Raw genomic sequence first — 21,467 nt, forward strand, 5'->3', positions numbered from 1 at the left:
TCACACTCTTGGGGATGTTTTCTTTCTTTGTTTTTTTTGAGGGGGGGAGCTGTTTTCTAAGGAAGTAATTCTACAAAGAACTCCCTAATAGCCCAAACACGAAAAAAGCCAAATATTCAACACGATAGGGAAGATTTAGAATATTATGGTACATTGAGTTGATAGAATATTATGCATGGATTAAAGACAAGTCTGCCTAAAAACTAAGAAATATTTTCTGATATCATAGTAAGTAAAAAATGAAAAAAGAAAAAGACAGGAGCAGTCTGATTTTTAGGATGAGTGTGTGTGGGAACATGAATTTAAGAGATGTATGACCACATGCAAAAGAATAAATTAAACGTAATTTAAAAATAGATTAAAAACCTAAATATAAGATCTAAAACTACAAAAGTCTTAGAAGAAAACACAGATGTAAACCTTCACGATCTTTGACTAGGAAATGGTGTCTTAGATATGACATCAAAAGCAAAAACAACAGAAGAAACAGTATTAGTAGATAAATTGGACTTCAACAAAATTTAAAACTTTTAAGCTTCAAAGGACACCAAGAAGAGAAAAGAATACTCACAGAACTGGAGAACATTTAGGTAAATCATATACTTGATGAGAAACTTGTATCTAGTATAAAGAACTATCAAAAGTAAAGAATAAAAAGACAACTCAATTAAAAATTGAGCAGATGCTCTAAATAGATAATCCTCTACAGAAGATATGTAAATGGCCAATAAGGACATGAAAAGATGATCAACACCGTTAGTCATCAGATAAATGCAAATCGAAGCCACAGAGAGATATTGCTTCACACCCATCAGCATGACCACAACAAAAAAGACAGTGACAAGTGCTGGCAAAGATGTGGAGTACTGGATCCCTTTGCACTGCTTCTGGAGATGTAAAATAGAGCACCTGCCTCGAGAAAGTCTGACAGTTCCTCAACCAGTGAAATATAGAGTTACTATTAACATAAGACCCAACAACTCAATTCTTAGATACATACATGAAGAAATAAAAGCATATATCCGCACAAGAATCTGTACCAAGGGTACATAGCAGCTAGCTAGAGAGTGGGAACCAAAATGTCTATCAACTGATGAAAGGATAAATAAAACGTGGTATATATAATGAAGTATTATTCTGAAATAAAAGGAGTGAAGTACTGACACATGCTACAACACTGTATCCTTGAAAACATTAACACTAAGTGAAAGAAACCAGTCACAAAAGAACAGATACCATGTGAGTCCATTCATTCATATGAAATTCATATGAAACCTGTTTTCCAGAACAGGCAAGGACATGGAGAAAGAAAGTAGATTAGTGGTTTCCTGGGGCTGGGGAAATAGGAGGTATTGAGCATGAGTGCTAAAGGGTATGGGATTTCTGTGTGGGGGCGGTGATGAAAAAGTCCTAAAATTGATAGTGGTGAGGGTTGTACAACTCTGTGGAGATACAGAAAAACCACTGAATTGTACACTTTAAATAGATGAATTTTATGGTATGTGAAATATAGATCAATAAAGTCATTATCAGAAAAATAAGGAAAAAAGTAGAGTATGGATTAAAGGGTTGGATATTTTTCATTTTCCCACTAAAAGTCTATTGTGACTGTTTTTCAATTAGAAAAAAGTTAATATTTGAATTTACATATGAGCAGATTGGTAATGAATGACCTACAGCAACGTGCCTGCTCTACGCAGTCACAATCTATTTCTCAGAAAGAACGAAAATTAAGATCTGAAGTTCTTGGTCAGGATTGGCATTCTCTACATTTCTTCTGAGCCATGTGCCAGCAATGTGAAGCAGGAAGCCAGGAGGAAATCCCAAGTGACTCAAGCAGTTCACACAGGGGTTAAATCACCACTAAGGGCCTCAGGAAACACAAAGGGTTACTAACTTAACAGTCAGTAATTACAAAGGAAACACTCTAGGCAAGAAGCTGCCCTCTCTCTCAGGGCCCCCACGGCAAACAAGGCAGGTCTCTCATGCCCCTGGAAAAACAGACCAGGGATTTTTGTTCAGTGCTTAGCAGAGCGGTGTTGCCTGCAACTAGGTCCCCGGATCTCTGCGGAAACAGGGCCCCCGGTCAAGCAAGTGTGAGGAGAGTCGCCTGACGTTCCCCTGTGACAATCACAGTGCACGTCAGCACAGACAAGGACAAGTCTGGAAGCAAAGAAACCTATTTATATCTGCCTTATACCAGGCTACCTGGGCACAGAAGCCTTCCTCCGCACAGCATCCACCAACACCTGCTGAACTGAAAGGATGCTGGTAGGGACAAACTATTACCCACAGGATTCTGTTCCTGGCCCCTTGTCCCACCCCACGCCGATTCTAGGGAGACAGGGCAAGGCAGTAGGGAGCCATAATTATTCGAAGCTTTGGGGCCTCTCTCTAATGTGTCAACAAAGACAGGGTTCCTAAGCCACTCATTACGGAGACCTCATTTACCTTTTTGGCAAAAAATGCATTGTGTAGACCATCGGTGGCTCAGAGCTGAAATGCATGGTTCCAAAGCCCCAGGGTTTGCATATTTTAATATCAGGAGTGTAAGAAAAAGACTCCAGGACAAAACAGAACAGCGTCTAGAACTCTGACAATATTTCCCCCATTGATGCTTTCTATGGTTTCTAGTTCCTATCAAGTCACAGCTTACGTAACACGACTTAAGTCAGAGGTAGCCAACTGAGAAGAGGAGACGATGTCAATGATTATGGAAATACACTCAGTTTCAGGATCTGTACAGAGAGGGACGTTACTTGTCGCTCTCTTAAAGCAATCTGTGCCAATTACAGGATGTTGGGCAAAAAGAGGATGCTGGGCAAAAAAACCCAAAAAACATGAGCAACATAGTCAGCCAGGCCAAAAATCAGGGAGATGTCCGAGGAGCCTTCTAAAAAAATGATTCTGAGAGCTGTCCTCACCCCTCCATCCTGATGGCCACTGTTTCAGGGTCTTCACCACTTCCCACCTCACTACTGGGGGAGCCGGCTCTCCTGCCTCCCCTCTAACGCTCAAACACCACCCTGTCCACACTCCTCCTCAGAGCCCCTCGGGGCTCCGTCTGTACACCACCTTGCCTGGCAGCCCATCACCTGTGCTGCTGAGAAAACTCAACTTCCTTTGGTTACAGGATGGATCTGGGATCAGAACCTTGGTCATCTTGTGCGAACTTAGGAGCCCGTATGCAGATGCCAACTCAGCAACTGTAGGAACGCGAGTGTGAGAATTTAAGCTCATGCAAGTGACAAATTCAATCACAACTGGTGCTACCATGACTTGCAGGGGTCACTGCTTAAATATTTATTTATCCTGAAAACCAGATATTTGAGGGAAAACCAAGGCGCCTGTCTGAACAGAGCCAGTTGGCAATGGCAAACGACACTAGTGATAAGATGCTCAGGTTTAAAATGTGACCTCAGAGGCCAGAGGAGGCATAAATCCATATCCATGCAGTAGTTCTAATTCACCTTTGGGAAAACTGCGTTACACTCGAGCACTGTACTCGCCATAAATGACTGAGGCCACAGGTCAATATCCAGAGGTCTGACATGCAAATTAATCTAGAGACTTTGAATAAACTGGCATCTGCAAAAAGAATATCTCCATTCTGAAAATTAGAATTGGAAAATTTAGAGCCAAGTAGAGCATTCCATTTGGATTTAGTTCAGAAATTACTAAAGAGGGGAGAACCAAGCAAATAAGCCATTCAGCGCCAAAAGGAAATCAACCAGGCCAAGTCAGATGTGCTGGTACCCACATGACCGTGAAAACTTGCACATGCTAAAATCACCTCTTAATTTCTTACATGTGTAAATGTTCTGGGTTCATATAGTATCTTTCATGGCAGGAACTCTATCTTTTATAACTTATTAGCTAGTTAATCCCCTACTGCTATTACTTAATTTTAATTTATGTCCCCAACTTAAGCATGGAGGGGGAATCTAAGGTCAGATTCACATTTTTTAGTTTTTCAATTTTAGATATTATTCCACTGTCACAGCTCTCAAGAAATCTCAAAATGCTTATGACAGTAAAAATGATGAGTTTTCCCTTTAAACCATTGAAAAGAATCCAATTTTTCTTTTGAATAAATGGAAAATAAAACAGAGTTATACTGGACTTCAGAAGCACACACTGAAATCTTAAAAGAGTCTTTTCTTTATTTCAATATAGAACGATCAAAGAGATGAAACCAAGTGATATCTGTCCTGTGCCAGTGAATTACGTATGCATCTGGGTCTCCTCTGCTGCAACCTCCCAGGAGGCAAGACTGTGAGTGGCCACCTACCCGTCCCCGAGTGCTCAGCACACAGCCAGCTCTCAGTATTAACTGATCTGAGTATTACTGTTGTTAAGAATTAGAAGTCTTAAGCAGAGAGAAGCTGGGACAACACTGTTTATCTTTCCAATCTGATCAGGGAGTCCTTCCTTCTGGCTATTTTACGCATAGCAATTATTTAAAATTAAAAAAAACACACAAAACTATATTACCATTCAAAAATGTTTATTAATCTAGTAACTTAAACAGACCTGCAATAATTCAGACTATGTGCCTTGGGTTGAAGTTTATAGTCTATGAAAAGTGAAGTGGGCTGTGATTTTTACAGAAATATTTACATTTCTCTTGAGACCTACTTCTAATTTACAGGGCAGTTCCTTTTGCCTGCCCAGGATTCATACCCCTTCCTCTGGTAAGAGCCTGGGTTTTACAGAGCTATCCCTTCCTCAGAGATGACAGTCCTGGGGGGCTATCAAGGAATAAGGTACCTGGCCTTCCTTCAGCCAACAGAGGCTAGGGTCCCCAGCTGTACCAATCAGACACATTTCTCTGCAGGACGAATCTCAAACCAAGTGCCCCAAGTGTTGATGGCAAGGTGACAGCAGATTCCCTTAGTCAGAGGTATTAAGACATTATTCGTTCTTGCTGCCCCAAACCATGTGGCTGACTAGTCCAAGTCCTCTTCCAGACTGGTTCTTCCCCACAGCTTTCCAGTATGTTCCCCCTTTCCTCTGGGTTATCCAGAGGTGGACTCTGTGACTTGCAACCCTGGACTTCAGACTAATGCAGAGGCACTTCTCATCCTCACTGATCAACACTTGCTATGCCAATTCGAGGTCAGCTTGATTCATTCATTAAAGACCAGACTGCTGGTCTGCTCAGATCACTCTGTGAATTCTTAAGAAACACTAAAATTAAGTTATTGAAATGTTTCCTCTGTTTCTCACTGGCTTCCTTCCTGTCCTTGTCAGTATAGTTTTACTTGATGATGAGACTATAAATTAAGCACAAGATTCTATTCTTATCAGAAAAGAGCTTTGAATCTAGATTATATTTAAAGGGAAAGAGTTGAACTTTCAAACAAAAACTTAAGAAGCGGAGAAGCTACTGACTCAAAGTAACTTATTTTCAAGGCTCTTTCTGATCCTCACTCTTTAAAATCGACACATAAAGTCAGGCCAAGGAGAGGAACAGATCACACGGGATGACATATGTGAAAGGACTGTGAACTCTGTGAAATGTAAGGCATGACGCCCCCGTCTTAACCTTAACTTGCCGACTCACCTTGGCCAGGGACGAGGGCCTTCCGAAAGGTTCCCTTCAGAGAGCTGTGCCCGTGCAAGAGCCTGTGGCTGGGGGAGATGGCCACGTGGGAGGCGCCATAAACGGCCTCGGGGGTGGCTGTGTAGGCGCTCAGCTTTTCTCCTGTGACTTGCCCATCAACCTGACAAGAGGCAGAGTCATTTCATTTCTCAGTCCCCGCTCTGGGCTGCTGTGCTCCCCAACCCACATCCCCTGTTCCCACCCCTCCTCAATCCCAGGCAGCGGGGACAGCAGCAGGCACGTGGGGGCCTGAGATGGTCCCAGGCAGGGGCAGACAGGGGGAGAGAGAAGAGGGCCACAGTTCCTCTCTCAGGAGGCCTCCCCAGAGCCTCCCCCAGGCCTACTTGGGGGTCCCCATCAAAGGATGTCAAAGCATGCCCAGAAAGAGGCCTTCCCCAGTCCCTGGCTCCTCTGCCCAAGAATCAATAACAACTATCAATGTTATTTGTCCTGGGAAAGGTGCTATACTTTCCTCCAGGATTTATGTGATGAATACAGGCACCTACTTTTCTAAAAAGAGGTCTAAAGGGGCAAAAGGGGGTTTGTGAGCATGAACTGCTGCAGATGCTCCTGCTCAATCACCTTTAACGTGAAGTCCAGATGGCAGCCCACACAGTCCCCAATCCAGTGGGCCTGCATGCCTTTTATCCCATACCATTCCGGAAGATCTGCCAGCGCGTCCTGCATGGCCTGTAGGAATGAAAGGAGAATGGAGAAGTAGAAACTACAGACTGCTTAAGACAAAGCAAGTGACTGGGGGCTCGCTAAGGTGGGAGAACCAGGGACACTGAGGCTCAGTGTCCTTTTCTCCTTCACTGGTCAACCAGAGGGGCCCAGCAAAGGTTATACAGATGGGCCCAACATGACTCAACTTAATGAGATGGGCTTCACCCACTTCTCTATTCTCAGTGAGCCAAAGTTTCAGAGAAAGAAGAAAATTAACAAGAAGAGGATGAGATGGTCGGATGGCATCACCAACTTTATGGACATGAATTTGAGCAAACTCCGGGAGATAGTAAAGGACAGGGAAGCCTGGCGTGTTGCAGTCCATGGGGTAGCAAAGAGTCAAACACCACTTAACAACTGAACAACAACATGCTTGTCTCTGATGGATGTGGTTGGGGCATTCTTCTCCTCAGTCTAGAACCTAAACAAAAGAAGTACACGCTTATGAATTTTTAAACTCTAAGATAAGCCATGGCTATTCTATAGCTCAGCTGTAGAATATATAGAACATTATAAATCTGTTGTAAAAATAAAAATTAGTAAAACAGAAATCATCACATTGATTTGTGTAACATTTGCTATGAGAGGCACACATTTTATTTTCATTTATATCTGTCTAATTTTAATCTGTGTGTGTGTATGTGTACTAAGTCACTCAGTCGTGTCTGATTCTTTGCGATCTCACGAAATGAAGCGTGCCAGGCTCCTCCGTCTGTGGGGATTCTCCAGGCAGGAATACTGCAGTGGGTTGCCACGCCTTCACCCGGGGGACCTTCCCAATCCAGGCATGGAACCCACATCTCTTCCATTGGCAGGCAGGGTTCTTTACCACTAGCGCCACCTACAGGAAAAGACGAGCCAGGACTAAAACCCAGACCGGTGGTTCAGTCTCTAAGTCGTGTCGGATTCTTTGCCACCCCAGGCTTCCCCGTCCTTCATTATCTCCCAGAGTTTGCTCAAACTCAAGATCATTGAGTTGATGATGCCATCCAACCATCTCATCCTCTGTCGTCCCCTTCTCCTCCTGCCCTCAATCTTTCCCAGCATCTGGGCCTTTTCCAGTGAGTCAGCTCTTCCCATCAGGTGGCCAAAGTACTGGAGCTTCAGCTTCAGCATTGGTCCTTTCAAAGAATATTCAGTTGCTTTCCTTTAGGATTGACTTGTTTGATTTCTTTGCTGTCCAAGGGACTCTCAAGACTCTTCACCACAGTTTGAAAGCATCAATTCTTCAGTGTTCAGCCTTATTCATGGTCCAACTCTCACATCTGTACATGACTACTGGAAAAACCATAGCTTTGACTAGATGGACTTTGTCAGCAAAGTGATGTCTCTGTTTTTTAATATGCTGTCTAGGTTTGTCACAGCTTTTCTTCCAAGGAGCAAGTGTCTTTTAACTTCATAGCTGCAGTCACTATCTGCAGTAATTTTGGAATCCCCAGAAAATAAGTCTGTCATTGCTTCCATTTCCCACCTATCTATTTGCCATGGCATGATGGAACCAGATACCATGATCTTCATTTTTTGGATGCTGAGTTTTAAGCTAACTTTTTCACTCTCCTCTTTCATCTTCATCAAGAGGCTCTTTGCTTTCTGCCATTAGGGTGGTATCATATGCATATCTGAGGTGATTGGTATTTCTCCCGGTAATCTTGATTCCATCTTGTGCTTAATCCAAACTGGCATTTTGCATGATATATTCTACATATAAGTTAAATAAGCAGGATGACAATATACACCCTTGACATACTCCTTTCCCAATCTGGAACCAGTCCATTGTTCCATGTCCAGTTCTAACTGGTGCTTCTTGACCTGCATACAGGTTTCTCAGAAGGTGGGTAAGGTGGTCTGATATTCCCATCTCTTGAAGAATTTCCCAGTTTGTTGTGATCCTCCCAGACTTACTAACTGCATTCTTTCACCTACAGTGTGGAGATTCTGACTCAATCTTGTGATAAACAACACAGAGCATTTCCTGTATTTGTCATCTATCTATCCATCCATTCTCATTTATTTGGGAGAGTCTGCAAGCTTCAGGATTCAGAAATTTATTTTGAGGCATAAAGACACCTACAGGCTGACCAGAGATGTATTCATTCATTAGTTTAGTCCCCAGAATGTATTAATTCTTCACCCCTAAAGGACCTCACCCAGGCACTGGAGGCTTCAGTTCAGTTCAGTTCAGTCACTCAGTCGTGTCTGACTCTTTGTGACCCCATGGACCCAGCACGCCAGGCCTCCCTGTCCATCACCAACTCCCAGAGTTTGGGCATACGAAAAAGCAGGATTGCCAGAGTCCCTAACCTCAATTTTATTTTCTACTGTTTCTTCAATGGGATATTTTAATACCTTTTTAACAGTGAACTGTATGTAGAAATATTATTTTCTTCTCTATTGTTGAGTACTCATAAAATGCAACTAAACTTCGTGCTTAGCCAGAGGCTAGGATAATATGTTAACAGAATGAATGGAAGGTGGTAATAACTAGGATTTGTGAGAATATTCTGGGTAATATTTTCTAGCAAAACACACAGTAACCTGTATTTTATCATCTCAATCTTCTGGACCCAGTCGAAGAGTGCCCCTAGCTTGCCACAAGTAGAGAAAGCCTGTGTGAAGCAACAAAAACCCACCACAGTCAACAAATAAAATAATAAATCATGTTTTAAAAATCACCCATAGTGATGGTTGTAAGGCAGTATAAGATTGTGACTCACTGAAGAAACGTTAAATTATATTCCACATGTAGTTTATATGTATTGAGTTGCATACAAATTCCTTAGAAAGTACCACATATATGAAGGTACGTATGAACACATTTAGCTAAGGAGAACACTTAGTGATTAAAAGAGTCTATTCCAAAACTCTTTCAGATAAACTATAGTTTCTCCATATTTTCCTCTCCTGGCTGACATAAGTGGGAACATGAATTTGCAGAGCTACATATGCCTTAACAGTTTAAGATAAGAATGCTACAAAACAAATATCAGAAATACACAGTTTCTGTTACTGATACCACAGACTTGAAAAACTGAACAACTAATTTTTGCATAACCCAGAGGTTAATGGGATTTCTGGGATTTGATCTTTGATATATCATTCTAAAGATGCATGAGTGATAAAAATGAGTCAGTTGGTAAGAACTGCAATGTAAACTTCATCTAAAATAAGGCCTTCCTAGAAATTCTTTCAAAGGAAATCAGCTGCTTTGGAAATTAGAAGATGGTATACGGTATCTCAATTATGAGTGAATCATGTACCAAAGATTCCATGTTCCCATCCACTTCAATTACAATATGGTCACTGAGCTCCTTTATAGAAGACATTGTGTTTGGGAGAATAAGGAGTGCCAGGTGGGACTTTCCTGGTGGTCCAGTGGTTAAGATTCATTCTCCCAATACAAGCGGCCCCAGTTCGATCCCCGGATGGGGAACTGCTAAGATCCAGCATCCTGCATGCTGCACGGTGCAGCCAAAAAACAAAAATAAAAAAGGTGCCAGGAAATACAGAGGGCACAGAGATGTGTGGAAATGCACCAGGATCAGTGTTCAATCAGCAAAACCCAGGAAACTATGGGCCAAACGGCCTAGTCCTTCAATTGATAAACTCTAAGAAAGAGAAAGGGATAAAGAGGGAAACCTACAGATTAAAACACTTAACAGACATTGTCAAATTTAGAAGACGAGGGTAGGAATAAACTATATTATCCAGGGAGGCACATTTAGGTGGTAAACTATAGAGAAAGGTAAGGATGTAACTATTCTTTTTTTTTTTTTTAAAGATGTGACTATTCTTAAAGTCAGGATAGTGGCTACTGTCGGGGGCTTGGGGGGTAATTACATTGAGATGAGGCATGTAGAGTGCTTGTAGAGTGCCGGCGAGATGTATTATCTTGACCTACAAGGGCAGCTACTTTAAAATAACTCAATAAACTATATATTTGTTTTATATGGTTATCTGTGTTTCATTTTATAATAAAAATGTAAAAGTAAAACAAAGACTTTCTACTAAGTTTGGTATTACACAGGTCAGAACTCTTCTCTCATGCTGCTCCCAGAGTATGATACAGGGAGACACTGGCCTGTGAGCTCAGTATGCAAGTACAAACTCCGGTTTTTCTTTAAACCCCACAAGGGGCCTGGCCTAGAGCCTGGGACTGTGAACCTGAATCGGGCAAATGCTCATTAAATTCCCGTTTAGCTCCCTCCACTCCAGGGGGAGACTCAGAGAGCAAGACTATGTTCTAGAACCAGATCCCCAGGCCTCTCAGGAGGAAAGTAATAACCTTAGTAGATTGCTTCCTATGCAGCAGGCACTTTGACATACGGGACTTCATTTAAATCTTCACCACAGTCAAGGAGTGTTGTCAAGGAGTATTACCTCCACCTCACAGAAGAGAAAACAAGTCTGGGGAATTTCCTCTAAGTCAGCCCACAAGTTCAGGGCGGAACTGTGAAAGAGCACGGGCGGCAAGGTGCAGCCGACTCCTGGGTCCACACGCTTCCTACACCTTACTCTGCAGTGACTCCTCTCTAGCAGAGGTCCTCATATCCAGCTTTCCCGCATCTGTGTTTCAGATACTTTCGACTTATCATTCTCTAAGTTAAAAGAGGCACTTCTTAGAGATCTGCCTGCTTCTATTATCCTATTTATATTTGTATCTTTTTCCTGGAAAGAAGGCTCCGGTTGCAGAGTCTTAGGGCTGGGGTTGTGATCAAAACTCCCTTTCTTCAGATGAGGACCCAGAGGCTCCCAGAGGTCTAACAATCTGCACAACATGACTGAGCTCCCTTGAGTGAGGCCAAAAACTCATTCCTTAAGCCTCATTTAACTATGATTCACCTTCCTCAGAAACTTGCTCCCCAAGTGCACAATGAACTTGTATTGTTTAAGCTGCCCAGCATTTGAAGTCTCTCCTTTCTGGAGAGGGTAGGCAGGGGAATTACAAGATGGGTGAGTGGCAGGGCCCCATCACCAACTATGGAAGCTAGAAAGGGGGTGTTCTTCCCACCCTACTCTTCTCCCCCCTTGAAGTTAAACAAACAGTGTAACCCATCATGGGCTCAGTACAGTCAGAACACTGAGGGGATACCCAGAGGCACAGGGTCAACCGGTTGAAATGCCACGCCAGAACCGAGAGGCAGCGCAGACCTAGAGAGACCACTCCTGGGACGGGATCTCAGCGATGCTCTCGTTCTGCCTGACTCCTGCCCAGGCCTGCGTCTCCAGCTTCTCACCCGGCTGTGAGGAACCTGATCCTCTTCTGATCAATTCTCTTTTGGCTTAAGTTAACCAGAGTAACTTCAGGTTGCTTCAACCAAGCTTCCTAACTGATAATGGACTTTAAAAGTTTCAACCTCTTTTTTAAAAGAAATATTTATTTATTTGGCTGTGCTGGGTCTCAGTTGTGGCACATGGCACCTTCAAGTCTTTCTTGCAGTATGCGGGATTTTAATAGTGGCAAGGGGGATCTAGTTCTCTGACCAGGGATTGAACCTGGGACCCCTGCACTGGAAGCATGGAGCCTTGGCCACTGGACCACCAGGGAAGTCCCTCAACATCTTCATGTATGCTAGCTAAAACTGTACCGTCTTGATATCACTATAGCAAAAGTGTTGAAATCTTGAATATATTAATTATATATTAATATTAGAATAATAAGACATAATGTTTATAAACTATTAAAAAGCCTTCAGACACAACTGTATATTTTAGAAAAGTTTCCAACTTATGCAGTATTTAAGGGATGTTAAATGTCAGCAAGCACGTAACTAGGACTTTATGAACTCCGCATGACCCGCGGCTTTTCCTTTCCAAGGATCACTGAGATTCCATTTAACTTCCAAGCAAACCTACATGTGGTCTCACAGGATCTGATGTCCTTCCCATCAGATAAAACTCATGTGACATGATCTGAGGGTTGGCTCCATCTCCCACCCCATCCTTTCAGGCCACAGACAGTTTGGATCTGACAGGGTCCATTTCTGACATACTTCCTGCCCCCTGCCTTCCCCTGCAGTACTGAGCCGAAGTCCATAAACTTTCTCATGGTGTTCTTCTTCCAGATTGAACTGTCAAGGCTAGAATACCTCCTATGGAAGTGCTTTTGCTTAAAATATTCACAGCTCGATGAGGACAAAAGATTCAAATAGAATGAAATGTGAATGTTTTGATATGCTAATTGTGGCAGGGAAAAATGTACGCCTGCTTAAATCCTTACCAAATCTATGAATATTTTTAAAAATCAAAAGAAATGAAGAAGAAGAAAAGAAAAGAAACCGCCCTCTGGAGAATAACTGAGCAAGCCCTTTTTAGTCCCTGCTGTAAAATAAACTCATTATTCAAGACTGATTTTCTGAGGAACAGACCTCCAGAACGCACCTGGCCAACAGCCTTCAACAAGCTCCCCGCAGCTCAGGCTGGGCCCCATCAAATGCCCACCACAACAAGAACAGTCTGCCGAGCATTTACGGTTGTCCAACGCGAAGAGCTGGTTCTACCTGTTTGTGTGGGGTGTTCATTCAGAGTACATCCTTTCTGTGGTGTTTGCAATTATGGTGACAGGGGACAGTACTCATCTCAAGTCTTTACATTTGCCAATGCGCAGTGCCGCCCCTCCCCACTCTGGCCAACCTAAATTTCCTTGGTGGCTCAGATGGTAAAGAATCTGCCTGCAATGCAGGGGACCTGGGTTTGATCCCTGGGTTGGGAAGATCCCCTGCAGAAGGGAATGGCAACCCACTCCAGTATTCTTGCCTGGAGAATCCCATGGACAGAGGAGCCTGGCGGGCTACAGTTCCTGGGCCTTCAAAGAGTTGGACACGACTGAGAGACTAACACATTTTGTTTTCCCTACTGGTTCACAGAACCCAAAAACCTGGGGAAATGGCAGGCTTTGAGACTCTTCATTAAAGTGCTACGAAATTCTTTTCCATATAAAATCTGAGGGACCCCAAGATCTAAGAGTTGAAGGCTGAACCATTAGGAGATTCTCTGCTATCTCCTCTAACCCCTCTCCATCCACTTGCTAGGCTTGGGCACAACTTGGAAACCATTCATTTATTCATCTCCCTTCATATAATTAATGAAAGAATGGCTCACTTGATCAAGTCAACAGCAGATCCCCAAATAATGAACTATCCAAATCTGACTATTCTGGGACCATCATACTAGAAGTTTTCAGGCAACTGTCTGTAAATTAAAAGAAAAAAAAAAAAAAAGACAGCTTCTTCCATATGCAAAACCTAGAAATGAACAAAGTGAATGGGCTCCTCACTTAATTTTTACAAATAATTATTGTATTTAATACTCAGCTGAAGTCCAATTGTAAAGTTTCTCTGTGGTTATTATTTAGCATATATATAGAAGTACTTCTGTGTATGCTATATGTAGAAGCAGTATGGTTTACAAGGGGCTTTATAATCATTTCACTAGGATAAGTCTGAAAAGACAGCCACTACTGCTTCACAGCACCTGAATGACGATGCTTTCAAAAGCTGAGAAAGCACTGTCCAGTATGAGCCCATGTTTAAGGGCATGGACCACCAGGAGATGCACTGAAATACATACCCAACTGAAAAGCCTTTAGTCACAAGAAAAAAGAATCAGGAATAAGAAAGAGGAAGATCAAAACTACAATGCTGGGGATAAGAAGAGGATTAGATATAGCATGACTAGTCTGATTTTTCCTTCAAAGAGGCAGAAATAATGCCAGGAGTAAATCCATACTTCCCAAGAGAAGACAGGATGTGAGCTAAAGCATGAAGAACAAAGTACATTAAAACCATAAACAAGAATTCCAGAGGACATGGTTTAAACATGTGACACATTTTAAAGACCTTGTTAAAAAAAAAAAAAGGTTGGGCTTCCCTGGTGGCTCAGCTGTAAAGAATCTGCCTGCCAATGCAGAAGAAGCAAGTTCGATCCCTGGGTTCGGAAGAACCCCTGGAGAAGGAAATGGCAACCCACTCCAGTATTCTTGCTTGGAAAATCCCAGGAACAGAGAAGCATGGAGGGCTATAATGCGTGGGATTGCAAAGAGTTGGACAGAATTTAGTGACTACACAACAACAACAAAAAGTTTAGGAAAACTGAGAAATACAGACCTTTTAAAACAAGTGGCTTTATTAGCCCGTAAGGGGAAAGTTAAGAAACCAGAACCATGAGACCTAGATACAGATTTGAAATGGGATTTAATGATATTTAATTAAAACGGACAGTTTAAAAAAGCTTAACACTCAGCCTTCTTCTGAATCAGTATGATTTGACTAGCAATTATTTTTGAATTATAATTTGTCTATATTTTTCCTAAAACTTAATACTGTTACCAAGATTTCTTTATTCTTTGTCTTTGGAATCATTTCAGTGCAGTTACTCGAAAGATACAGGATATATTTGAGTTGTAATAAGGAAAAATCAATTCTGAAGCCAGTAAGATGTTTAAAAAATCTAGATGTTCCCTCTGGAACATTCTAGAGTAGTAAACTCTTTCGTTTTCAAGTCTTGCGCTTCTGCTTTGGCTCTGGCATGAAGTTATGCACGAAGATGATACATTAAAAAGCTCTGGTATGACATTTATCTTGTTTACCTCCCTCTGATGGTCCTCCTTCAACCTAAATGGAATATGCATTTCTAGCAAAATCCATTTGCTACAGCATCTCAATGAAAAACATTCACTTACAAATACAGTTGTGCTATTCAAGGGTCTCAATTCCAGTGAAGGTACTGTTAACCCAGAAAGGAAACCATCAGGTCTAAGCAAAGTATGTGAAAGTAAACGTGTTCGATGCTCAGTCGTGTCTGACCTGGACTGTAGGCCCTACAGGCTCCTCTGTCCATGGGATTCTCCAGCAAGAATACTGGAGTGGGTTGCCATTCCCTTCTCCAGGGGATCTTCCCAACCCGGGATCGAATCAAGGTCTCCTGCACTTGTAGGCAGATTCATTACCCCTGAGCTACCAGAGAAGGCACCCTGAAAATGATGTATGACTTGCCGACAAGATGTGGGTCACGGGACTGCAGGGGCAAGAGGAAGAGGCATCAAGCAGCCCATGTCTATGTCCAGTGTGTATCTCAGCCATGTGAAAAGGAGGAAGAGACCAAGTGCTATTACACAGTCTCTGAACAGCTGGAAAGGAGGAAGTGCTCCCTGGGAATCATCGCCAGGGGTCGTCCTGTGTGCCCGCTCAGTGGGAGAGGCTGTGGTGAAGGAAACCAGGACGCCGTGGTGCAGCCAGACTGACCAATCTCCTCCTATTCATGCACCGGCTCAGGCCACGCAGCAGCCTTGCTTTATGTTTCTGTTCTCCTCTGACTCAAGTAGCCCACTTTTTTGCTATTTGCTAACCAATAGCAAAATGATTTAAATTCCACTGACTTCTAAGAGATGGTGACTACAGGTCACCACTATGCTCCTCACAGTGCAGACGGTAGAGAACAAACTCTCTCAAGGACAAAGCCACCTGTCTCATGACACAGCTTCTGATTCCCAGAGGCTGCTCACATCACTTCACTTCCCCTGGCTCCACAGGACAGAAGAGAGGCTGGGCTTCCCAGGTTGGCTCAGTGGTAAAGAATCCTCCTGCTAGTGCAGGAGACTCAAGAGACACGGGTTTGATCTCTGGGTTGGGAAGATCCTCTGGAGGAGGAAATGGTAACTCACTTCAGTAGTATTGCCTAGAAAATTCCATAGACAGAGGAGTCTGGCGGGCTACAGTCTGGGGTAGGGGGTGGTCAGAAAGAGTCGGACACCACTGAGTGACTAAGTACACACACAACTGTACCCCTCAGGAGGAGGAAGAAATTAAATATCTATCCTGCAAACACAATATGGGACTCAGCCCAACCTGTGGCATGAGGCTACCTTTGCCTGAAAAGGTGGTTTTGTTCCAGGAAAGGGGAGTCTTGGGAGCAAGGCTAAAAGCTTTTATTGGTCTGATCAAGACAAACAAAATGGGGACAAATGTCTCAGGGACATTCTGCAAGTCTGCCTGTTAACTTAAAACTTACAGGAACATAAGATTATCCTTTTCCAAGACACTCAGGTCTAGAGATTTGGTGTAGATCAATGCTGACCTAACCCTGTTTTGCATTTTTATAATTGCAAAGCAGGCTGCTTTGCATTTTTACAATTTTCAAAATAACAATAAGCGTTATGGGAAGTTTAGAAAAGACAGAAAAGGATGGAGAGAAGATAACCATTACCCCAAATCAACTTTAGCATCCAGGGAGATCACTCTTAATCTTTGCTCTACCTCCTTCCATTCTAATTAATCCCATCTTCCACTGATTCTGAGATGCATGTTTTCCCCACAAATCCTGAAATCTGACAGGCCTTACAATCAATGGTGTCTTTGATCGATAGCACTTTTTATTCTAGGTGGAGCATAAACTTTAAAACCAATCGTGTGTTAGAACTGATAAAATGCAGTATGAGTATGTGTAGTTGTGTATATGTTTTCACATACTTAAAATTATGCTGTTTATATACTGTTTTTAAATAACCAGAGTTTTTGCATTTTACCAGTGTTCACAACTTATTATAACTCTGCTGCTGCTGTTGCAGTCCGACTCTGTGCAACCCCATAGACGGCAGCCCACCAGGCTCCTCTGTCCCTGGGATTCTCCAGGCAAGAATACTGGAGTGGCTTGTCATTTCTCTGTATTATAGCTCTAGAAAGGATTAAATCTCTCTATTTTGAATAAATCTGACACTCAGAGTCAGTTACCTTGCAATAGTAAGCAAAATATAGAGAAAAATGGAAAGTTACTGTGGAAAATGGCGCCTTTCTATAAGAAAATGCTTACTTTGAAAAACAGAATAGCACAACGTTAATATGGATATGTAGGTATCTCCTAATGACTGTCACTTCCTTCATAGCAGTGGCAGCCTCTGGTTCGGTCTCACTGTTCTCCAGGCAGCTGGGTTCAGAAAGCCCTGGGGTAAGGAAAGGGGGCAGGAGTAGAGAATGACATAAAACATGACACTGCTCGGTTCTGAGGCCAAGAAGTCAATTCCATCAGGAACAGACCAGCAAACCTCAGCCCACTGCACTTCCTGTTATCTGGCCGTCTGTGTCCTCTCTGGACCTCCTGCAACATTCCCTAACTCCCATTAGCTGCCTTCCCACAACACCCGCCCTCTGACTGTCTGCCCTCTGCCTGTGGCTGTTGGAGACGCCCGGTTTCTCTGGAATCAGTGCTCAAGAGCAGGCAGACCAAGCACACGCCCAGGGCCAGGGACACTCGAGCTGGGTCCTGGCTTTCCCAGGCTTGGGGGCCCCAGGTATCAGATGAGAAGCAGGCGCAGGGGGTAATTTTCTGGGACTCCTCAGCCTGGCCAGCAGCACCCCTGGGGAGCAGGAGGAGGGCAGGATGTGAGCTGCCTAAAATGAAGCAACACCGTATCCCTTTGTGTTTAGACATCATATTGATTTTGTAATTTCCAGCAGCAGTAAAGGCAGGCATGAGGGGGTTTTTGTCGGCTTTTATGTTTTTCAGGTCAGGGCCGGGATTAGAAAGCCTGGGAGACGAGGCCTAACATGGGAAAGCCTGTATAATGTTCTCTTGGCTTTCTTCCAGTGTTAAAATTCCAATGACTCCCTAAGCTAAAAGGGTTCACTGGTGACACCCACTAGCCCTCCAGGGATGGCCCCCAATGAGGTGCTACTCTATGTCTTTCCTCTTCCTATGAGTCCAAGCTATCACCTCGAGAACGAAGGACACCTTTATGTTCCAAAAGAACCTGGCCAGGGGGTTCAGGAAGGCTCCCAGGGAAGTTGAAGAGCAAGATGTAATGTTTACTTTGTCTTCATTTTTTTTTCTAATCAAATTTATAATTTATTTCATTGTCAGTATACAATAAGAAATACATCATTAAGGTATCTGTCCCATTTTCCCCTAGTAATCATTCCTAGACAAACCTAGACAGCATATTAAAAAGCAGAGACATTACTTTGTCACCAAAGGTCTGTCTAGTCAAAGCTATGGTTTTTCTAGTAGTCACGTTGGATGTGAGAGTTGGACCATGAAGAAGGCTGAGCACTGAAGAACTGATGCTTTCGAATTGTGGTGTTGGAGAAGACTCTTGAGAGTCCCGTGGACTGCATGGAAATCAAACCAATCAATCCTAAAGGAAATTAACACTGAATATTCATTGGAAGGACTGATGTTGAAGCTGAAGCTCCAATACCTGGCCACCTGATTGGAACGAAGAGCCGACTCATTAGAAAAGACCCTGATGCTGGGAAAGACTAAAGGCAGGAGGAGTAGAGGATGACAGAGGAGGAGATGGTTAGACGGCCTCACCAACTCAATGGACATGAGTTTGAGTAAGCTCTAGCAGATGGTAAAGGACAGGGAAGCCTGGCATGCTGCAGTCCACGGGGCTGCAAAGAGTGAGACATGAATGAGCTACTAAACAACAACAACAACAAATCATTCCTCCTATCTCCGAAACAAAAATAATACAGGAAACCTTCCTGCTTGCAGAGCATGTGTGCCATGCTGGAGACTGCGTTTCCTCCCTTCAGAAGTTCTTGTTCATTCTCACACAGGAGTGGGTGTGCAGGCAGGGCTGTCTTCAGTAGATCCCTGATGGGAGGGACACAGTGCAGGCAAGAACTCAGGGGTAGGAAATGAGGTGGCCCTGGACCTGATCTCATGGTGAGGGACACTCCCAAGGCAGCAGGCACACACTATGTCTAGCAGAGAGGAAATCTGCCTATTTTGTCATGAAATACAGTGGTTTCTGAATCCGGAGCTGGAACTCAGCCCTGCACCAACTCTGATGAGCTCTTCCAGGCAGAAGTGATCCCTAAGGCCTGCTAAGAGTCGGACAGAGGCTTCCCAGCAGGTCCGCCGTTAGCCCCAGCTGGTATTAAGGAGCCTGGTCCCTTGGCTGGGGCTGTGGGTGGGGAGGGGTTGGTGACAAGTCTCCTGATTCACCCCAGGCAGCCTCCTGCTCCCCGGCAAAGTGCTGGGGCACAGTCAGCCTCAAATCCCTCTCTTTCCCTTTGCCTCTATCCCCCTCCCACCCGTCTGCTCCCATCCTCACCCCCAGAAGGACCTCCCTGTGCCCCTTGGCACCAGAGGATGATCACCCTGAGGAGGGCTGAGAGGCTAGGATGGAAGGTGAAGAAGAGCAGGGTTCGGCTCATGGTGTAGGAGAGAAAAGATCCCGGAGAGGAGGTGAAACGGAGAACAGGAGGAAGTATGAGATATTATGTAAGAAGGAGCAGAATTTAACCATTAATTAGCTTTGTGAGACAGGGAGTCAAAACCAGATCCTGGGATGGGAGCAGAGTCTGCTGTTTCCAAAACAAGTGAAAGCCGTGGCCTGCGGGGGCACTCCGGCAGGAAGCCAGCTCCGAGGCTGCTCTGAGCACGGGTGCAGGGGGGGGGTCCGGGTTCGACGGCCCCTGCTGCGCAGGCGCTGGTCAACTGTTTCTTACAAGCAGGGAGGAAAGCGGCCACTCTCAGCCCTGACTGGCCACAACGGAGCATGACGGGGGTGATCGCGGTAATGGCTTTCAAGCCACTGGGCTTAACCCTGCCCCTCACAGTACATAAACCTCAGCATTAGAGTCGTTAACTCTGGCCCTGGCCTGTGTCCTCGCGGCTTTTTATCAAAACAGCCCTGCAGAGAAGCTGACAGCTTGTGAAACGGTTCTCACTAGCTCCTCTGGCTGCTCAGAAACTTTCCCTCCTCAGTGCACGTGCCCACCATGTGAAGGCCCAGGCTGCACACAGAGGAGGTGACATCGGGGCCGAGGATCTTTCTGGGCGGCAGGGTGGGGCCGAGGGGCCAAACCCCACGGACCAAGCCCTCTGCAAAGTCTCGTGACAGCGCATGCTTCCGAGGAGGCATTTCCAGGCACCACCTGTGGACCTGAGTCTGTTCTGGGGCTGGGAGAGGACCTGAGGGCAGGAGCAGAGAGCCAGGCAACAGCTCCCTTTCCAGGAGACGGGCAAATGCTTTCTCGGGGAGCTCCAGGCCTCAGGATCGGAACAAGGGTACCGGAAGGTCTCTAATCCAGAGCACTGGGGACTCTTAAGGAGCCAGGGACACCAGGGGCCTAGACCCGTGTACCACTGCTCCTCGGGAGCAGCCTTTCTGCTCCAGCCTCCTCCTCCACCCCCCCCCACAGACAGCTCCTGTCATAGCCTTGCTCCCCTCCCTCATCTCCACACCACTCCAACCCGAGTTTCCCTCTTTGCAGGGGCCGACAAGACCAGGAGGTTCTGGGGAAGCTGTCTCTACTTGACCCCCAAGTGCGGTGTGAAGCCAAGATGAGAGGCCCAGAGCGGGCAGGGAAGGGCTGGCTTATTCCCGCCCATCCTCCCTGCTTCCCTGAGGGCTCGGTGCTGCCCGTCTCCTTCTTGCCAGCAGGAGCTCTACTTGGAAAGACGTGAAGTGTGAAGTTTCCCGCACGTCTGGAAGGCAACGAAACACTCCCGTACAGACGTCCTGCACGTCCCAGCTTTCATCACCATCTGGCGGTACCTCCTCCGACCACTGGGCACAGGGGGGCTCCTCAGCACCCCTGAGCTCTCCTGCAGTGTGACGGTGATCCCAAGGGCTGCGACCTCTCATGTCTGCGAAGGTCCCCTATGCTAGACCCTGAGCGCCCAAAGAGCGGTGCGCGCTAAGTCGCTCAGTCGTCCCCGATGCTTTGTGACCCCATGGACTGCAGTCTGCCAGGCTGCTCTGACAATGGGATTTTTCAGGCAAGAATACTGGAGTGGGTTGTCTTGCCTTCTCCGGGGCATCTCCCTGAGCCTGGGATTGAACCCGCGTTTCCGGCACTGGCAGGCAGATTCTTTACCACAGAGCCACCTGCGAAGCCCAAGGAGCAGGGACCTCAGCTTTTCTCACCTGTATTCTTAGCACCTAGGCAAGGCACTCAATAACATCTGGGAGAGAAAGAATGAATTCAGATTACCTGAGAAGTGGTACAGACTGCTGGTGAAGAACGTAAGCACCTGGACTGGAATCCCAGTGCTGTTATTTTATGACCAGTGTGAGCCTCAGTTTCCCCATCAGTAAAATGGGGTGACAGGTGGTAGCCACCCTCCAAAGAATAATGTGAATGTTCAATAAGATGGTGCAAGGAAAAGCCTGGGAGCTGATCAGATCGGG

The 21,467-nt window shown here is 44.8% G+C and overlaps 1 protein-coding gene across 1 annotated transcript in view; it reads right to left on the minus strand.

Annotated features, from left to right (window-relative positions):
- LARS2 (leucyl-tRNA synthetase 2, mitochondrial) overlaps positions 1-21,467 on the minus strand; it is a 141,901-nt gene that overhangs the window by 52,266 nt on the left and 68,168 nt on the right. The window contains exons 8-9 of the mRNA XM_065933880.1: positions 6,188-6,295; positions 5,567-5,726 (exon numbers count right to left, since the gene is read on the minus strand). Coding sequence (XP_065789952.1) covers positions 5,567-5,726; positions 6,188-6,295 — 268 coding nt within the window. The remainder of the gene's footprint in view (positions 1-5,566; positions 5,727-6,187; positions 6,296-21,467) is intronic.

This window comes from Muntiacus reevesi, chromosome 4, assembly GCF_963930625.1.
Source record: "Muntiacus reevesi chromosome 4, mMunRee1.1, whole genome shotgun sequence".
Classification (NCBI taxonomy): Eukaryota; Metazoa; Chordata; class Mammalia; order Artiodactyla; family Cervidae; genus Muntiacus; species Muntiacus reevesi.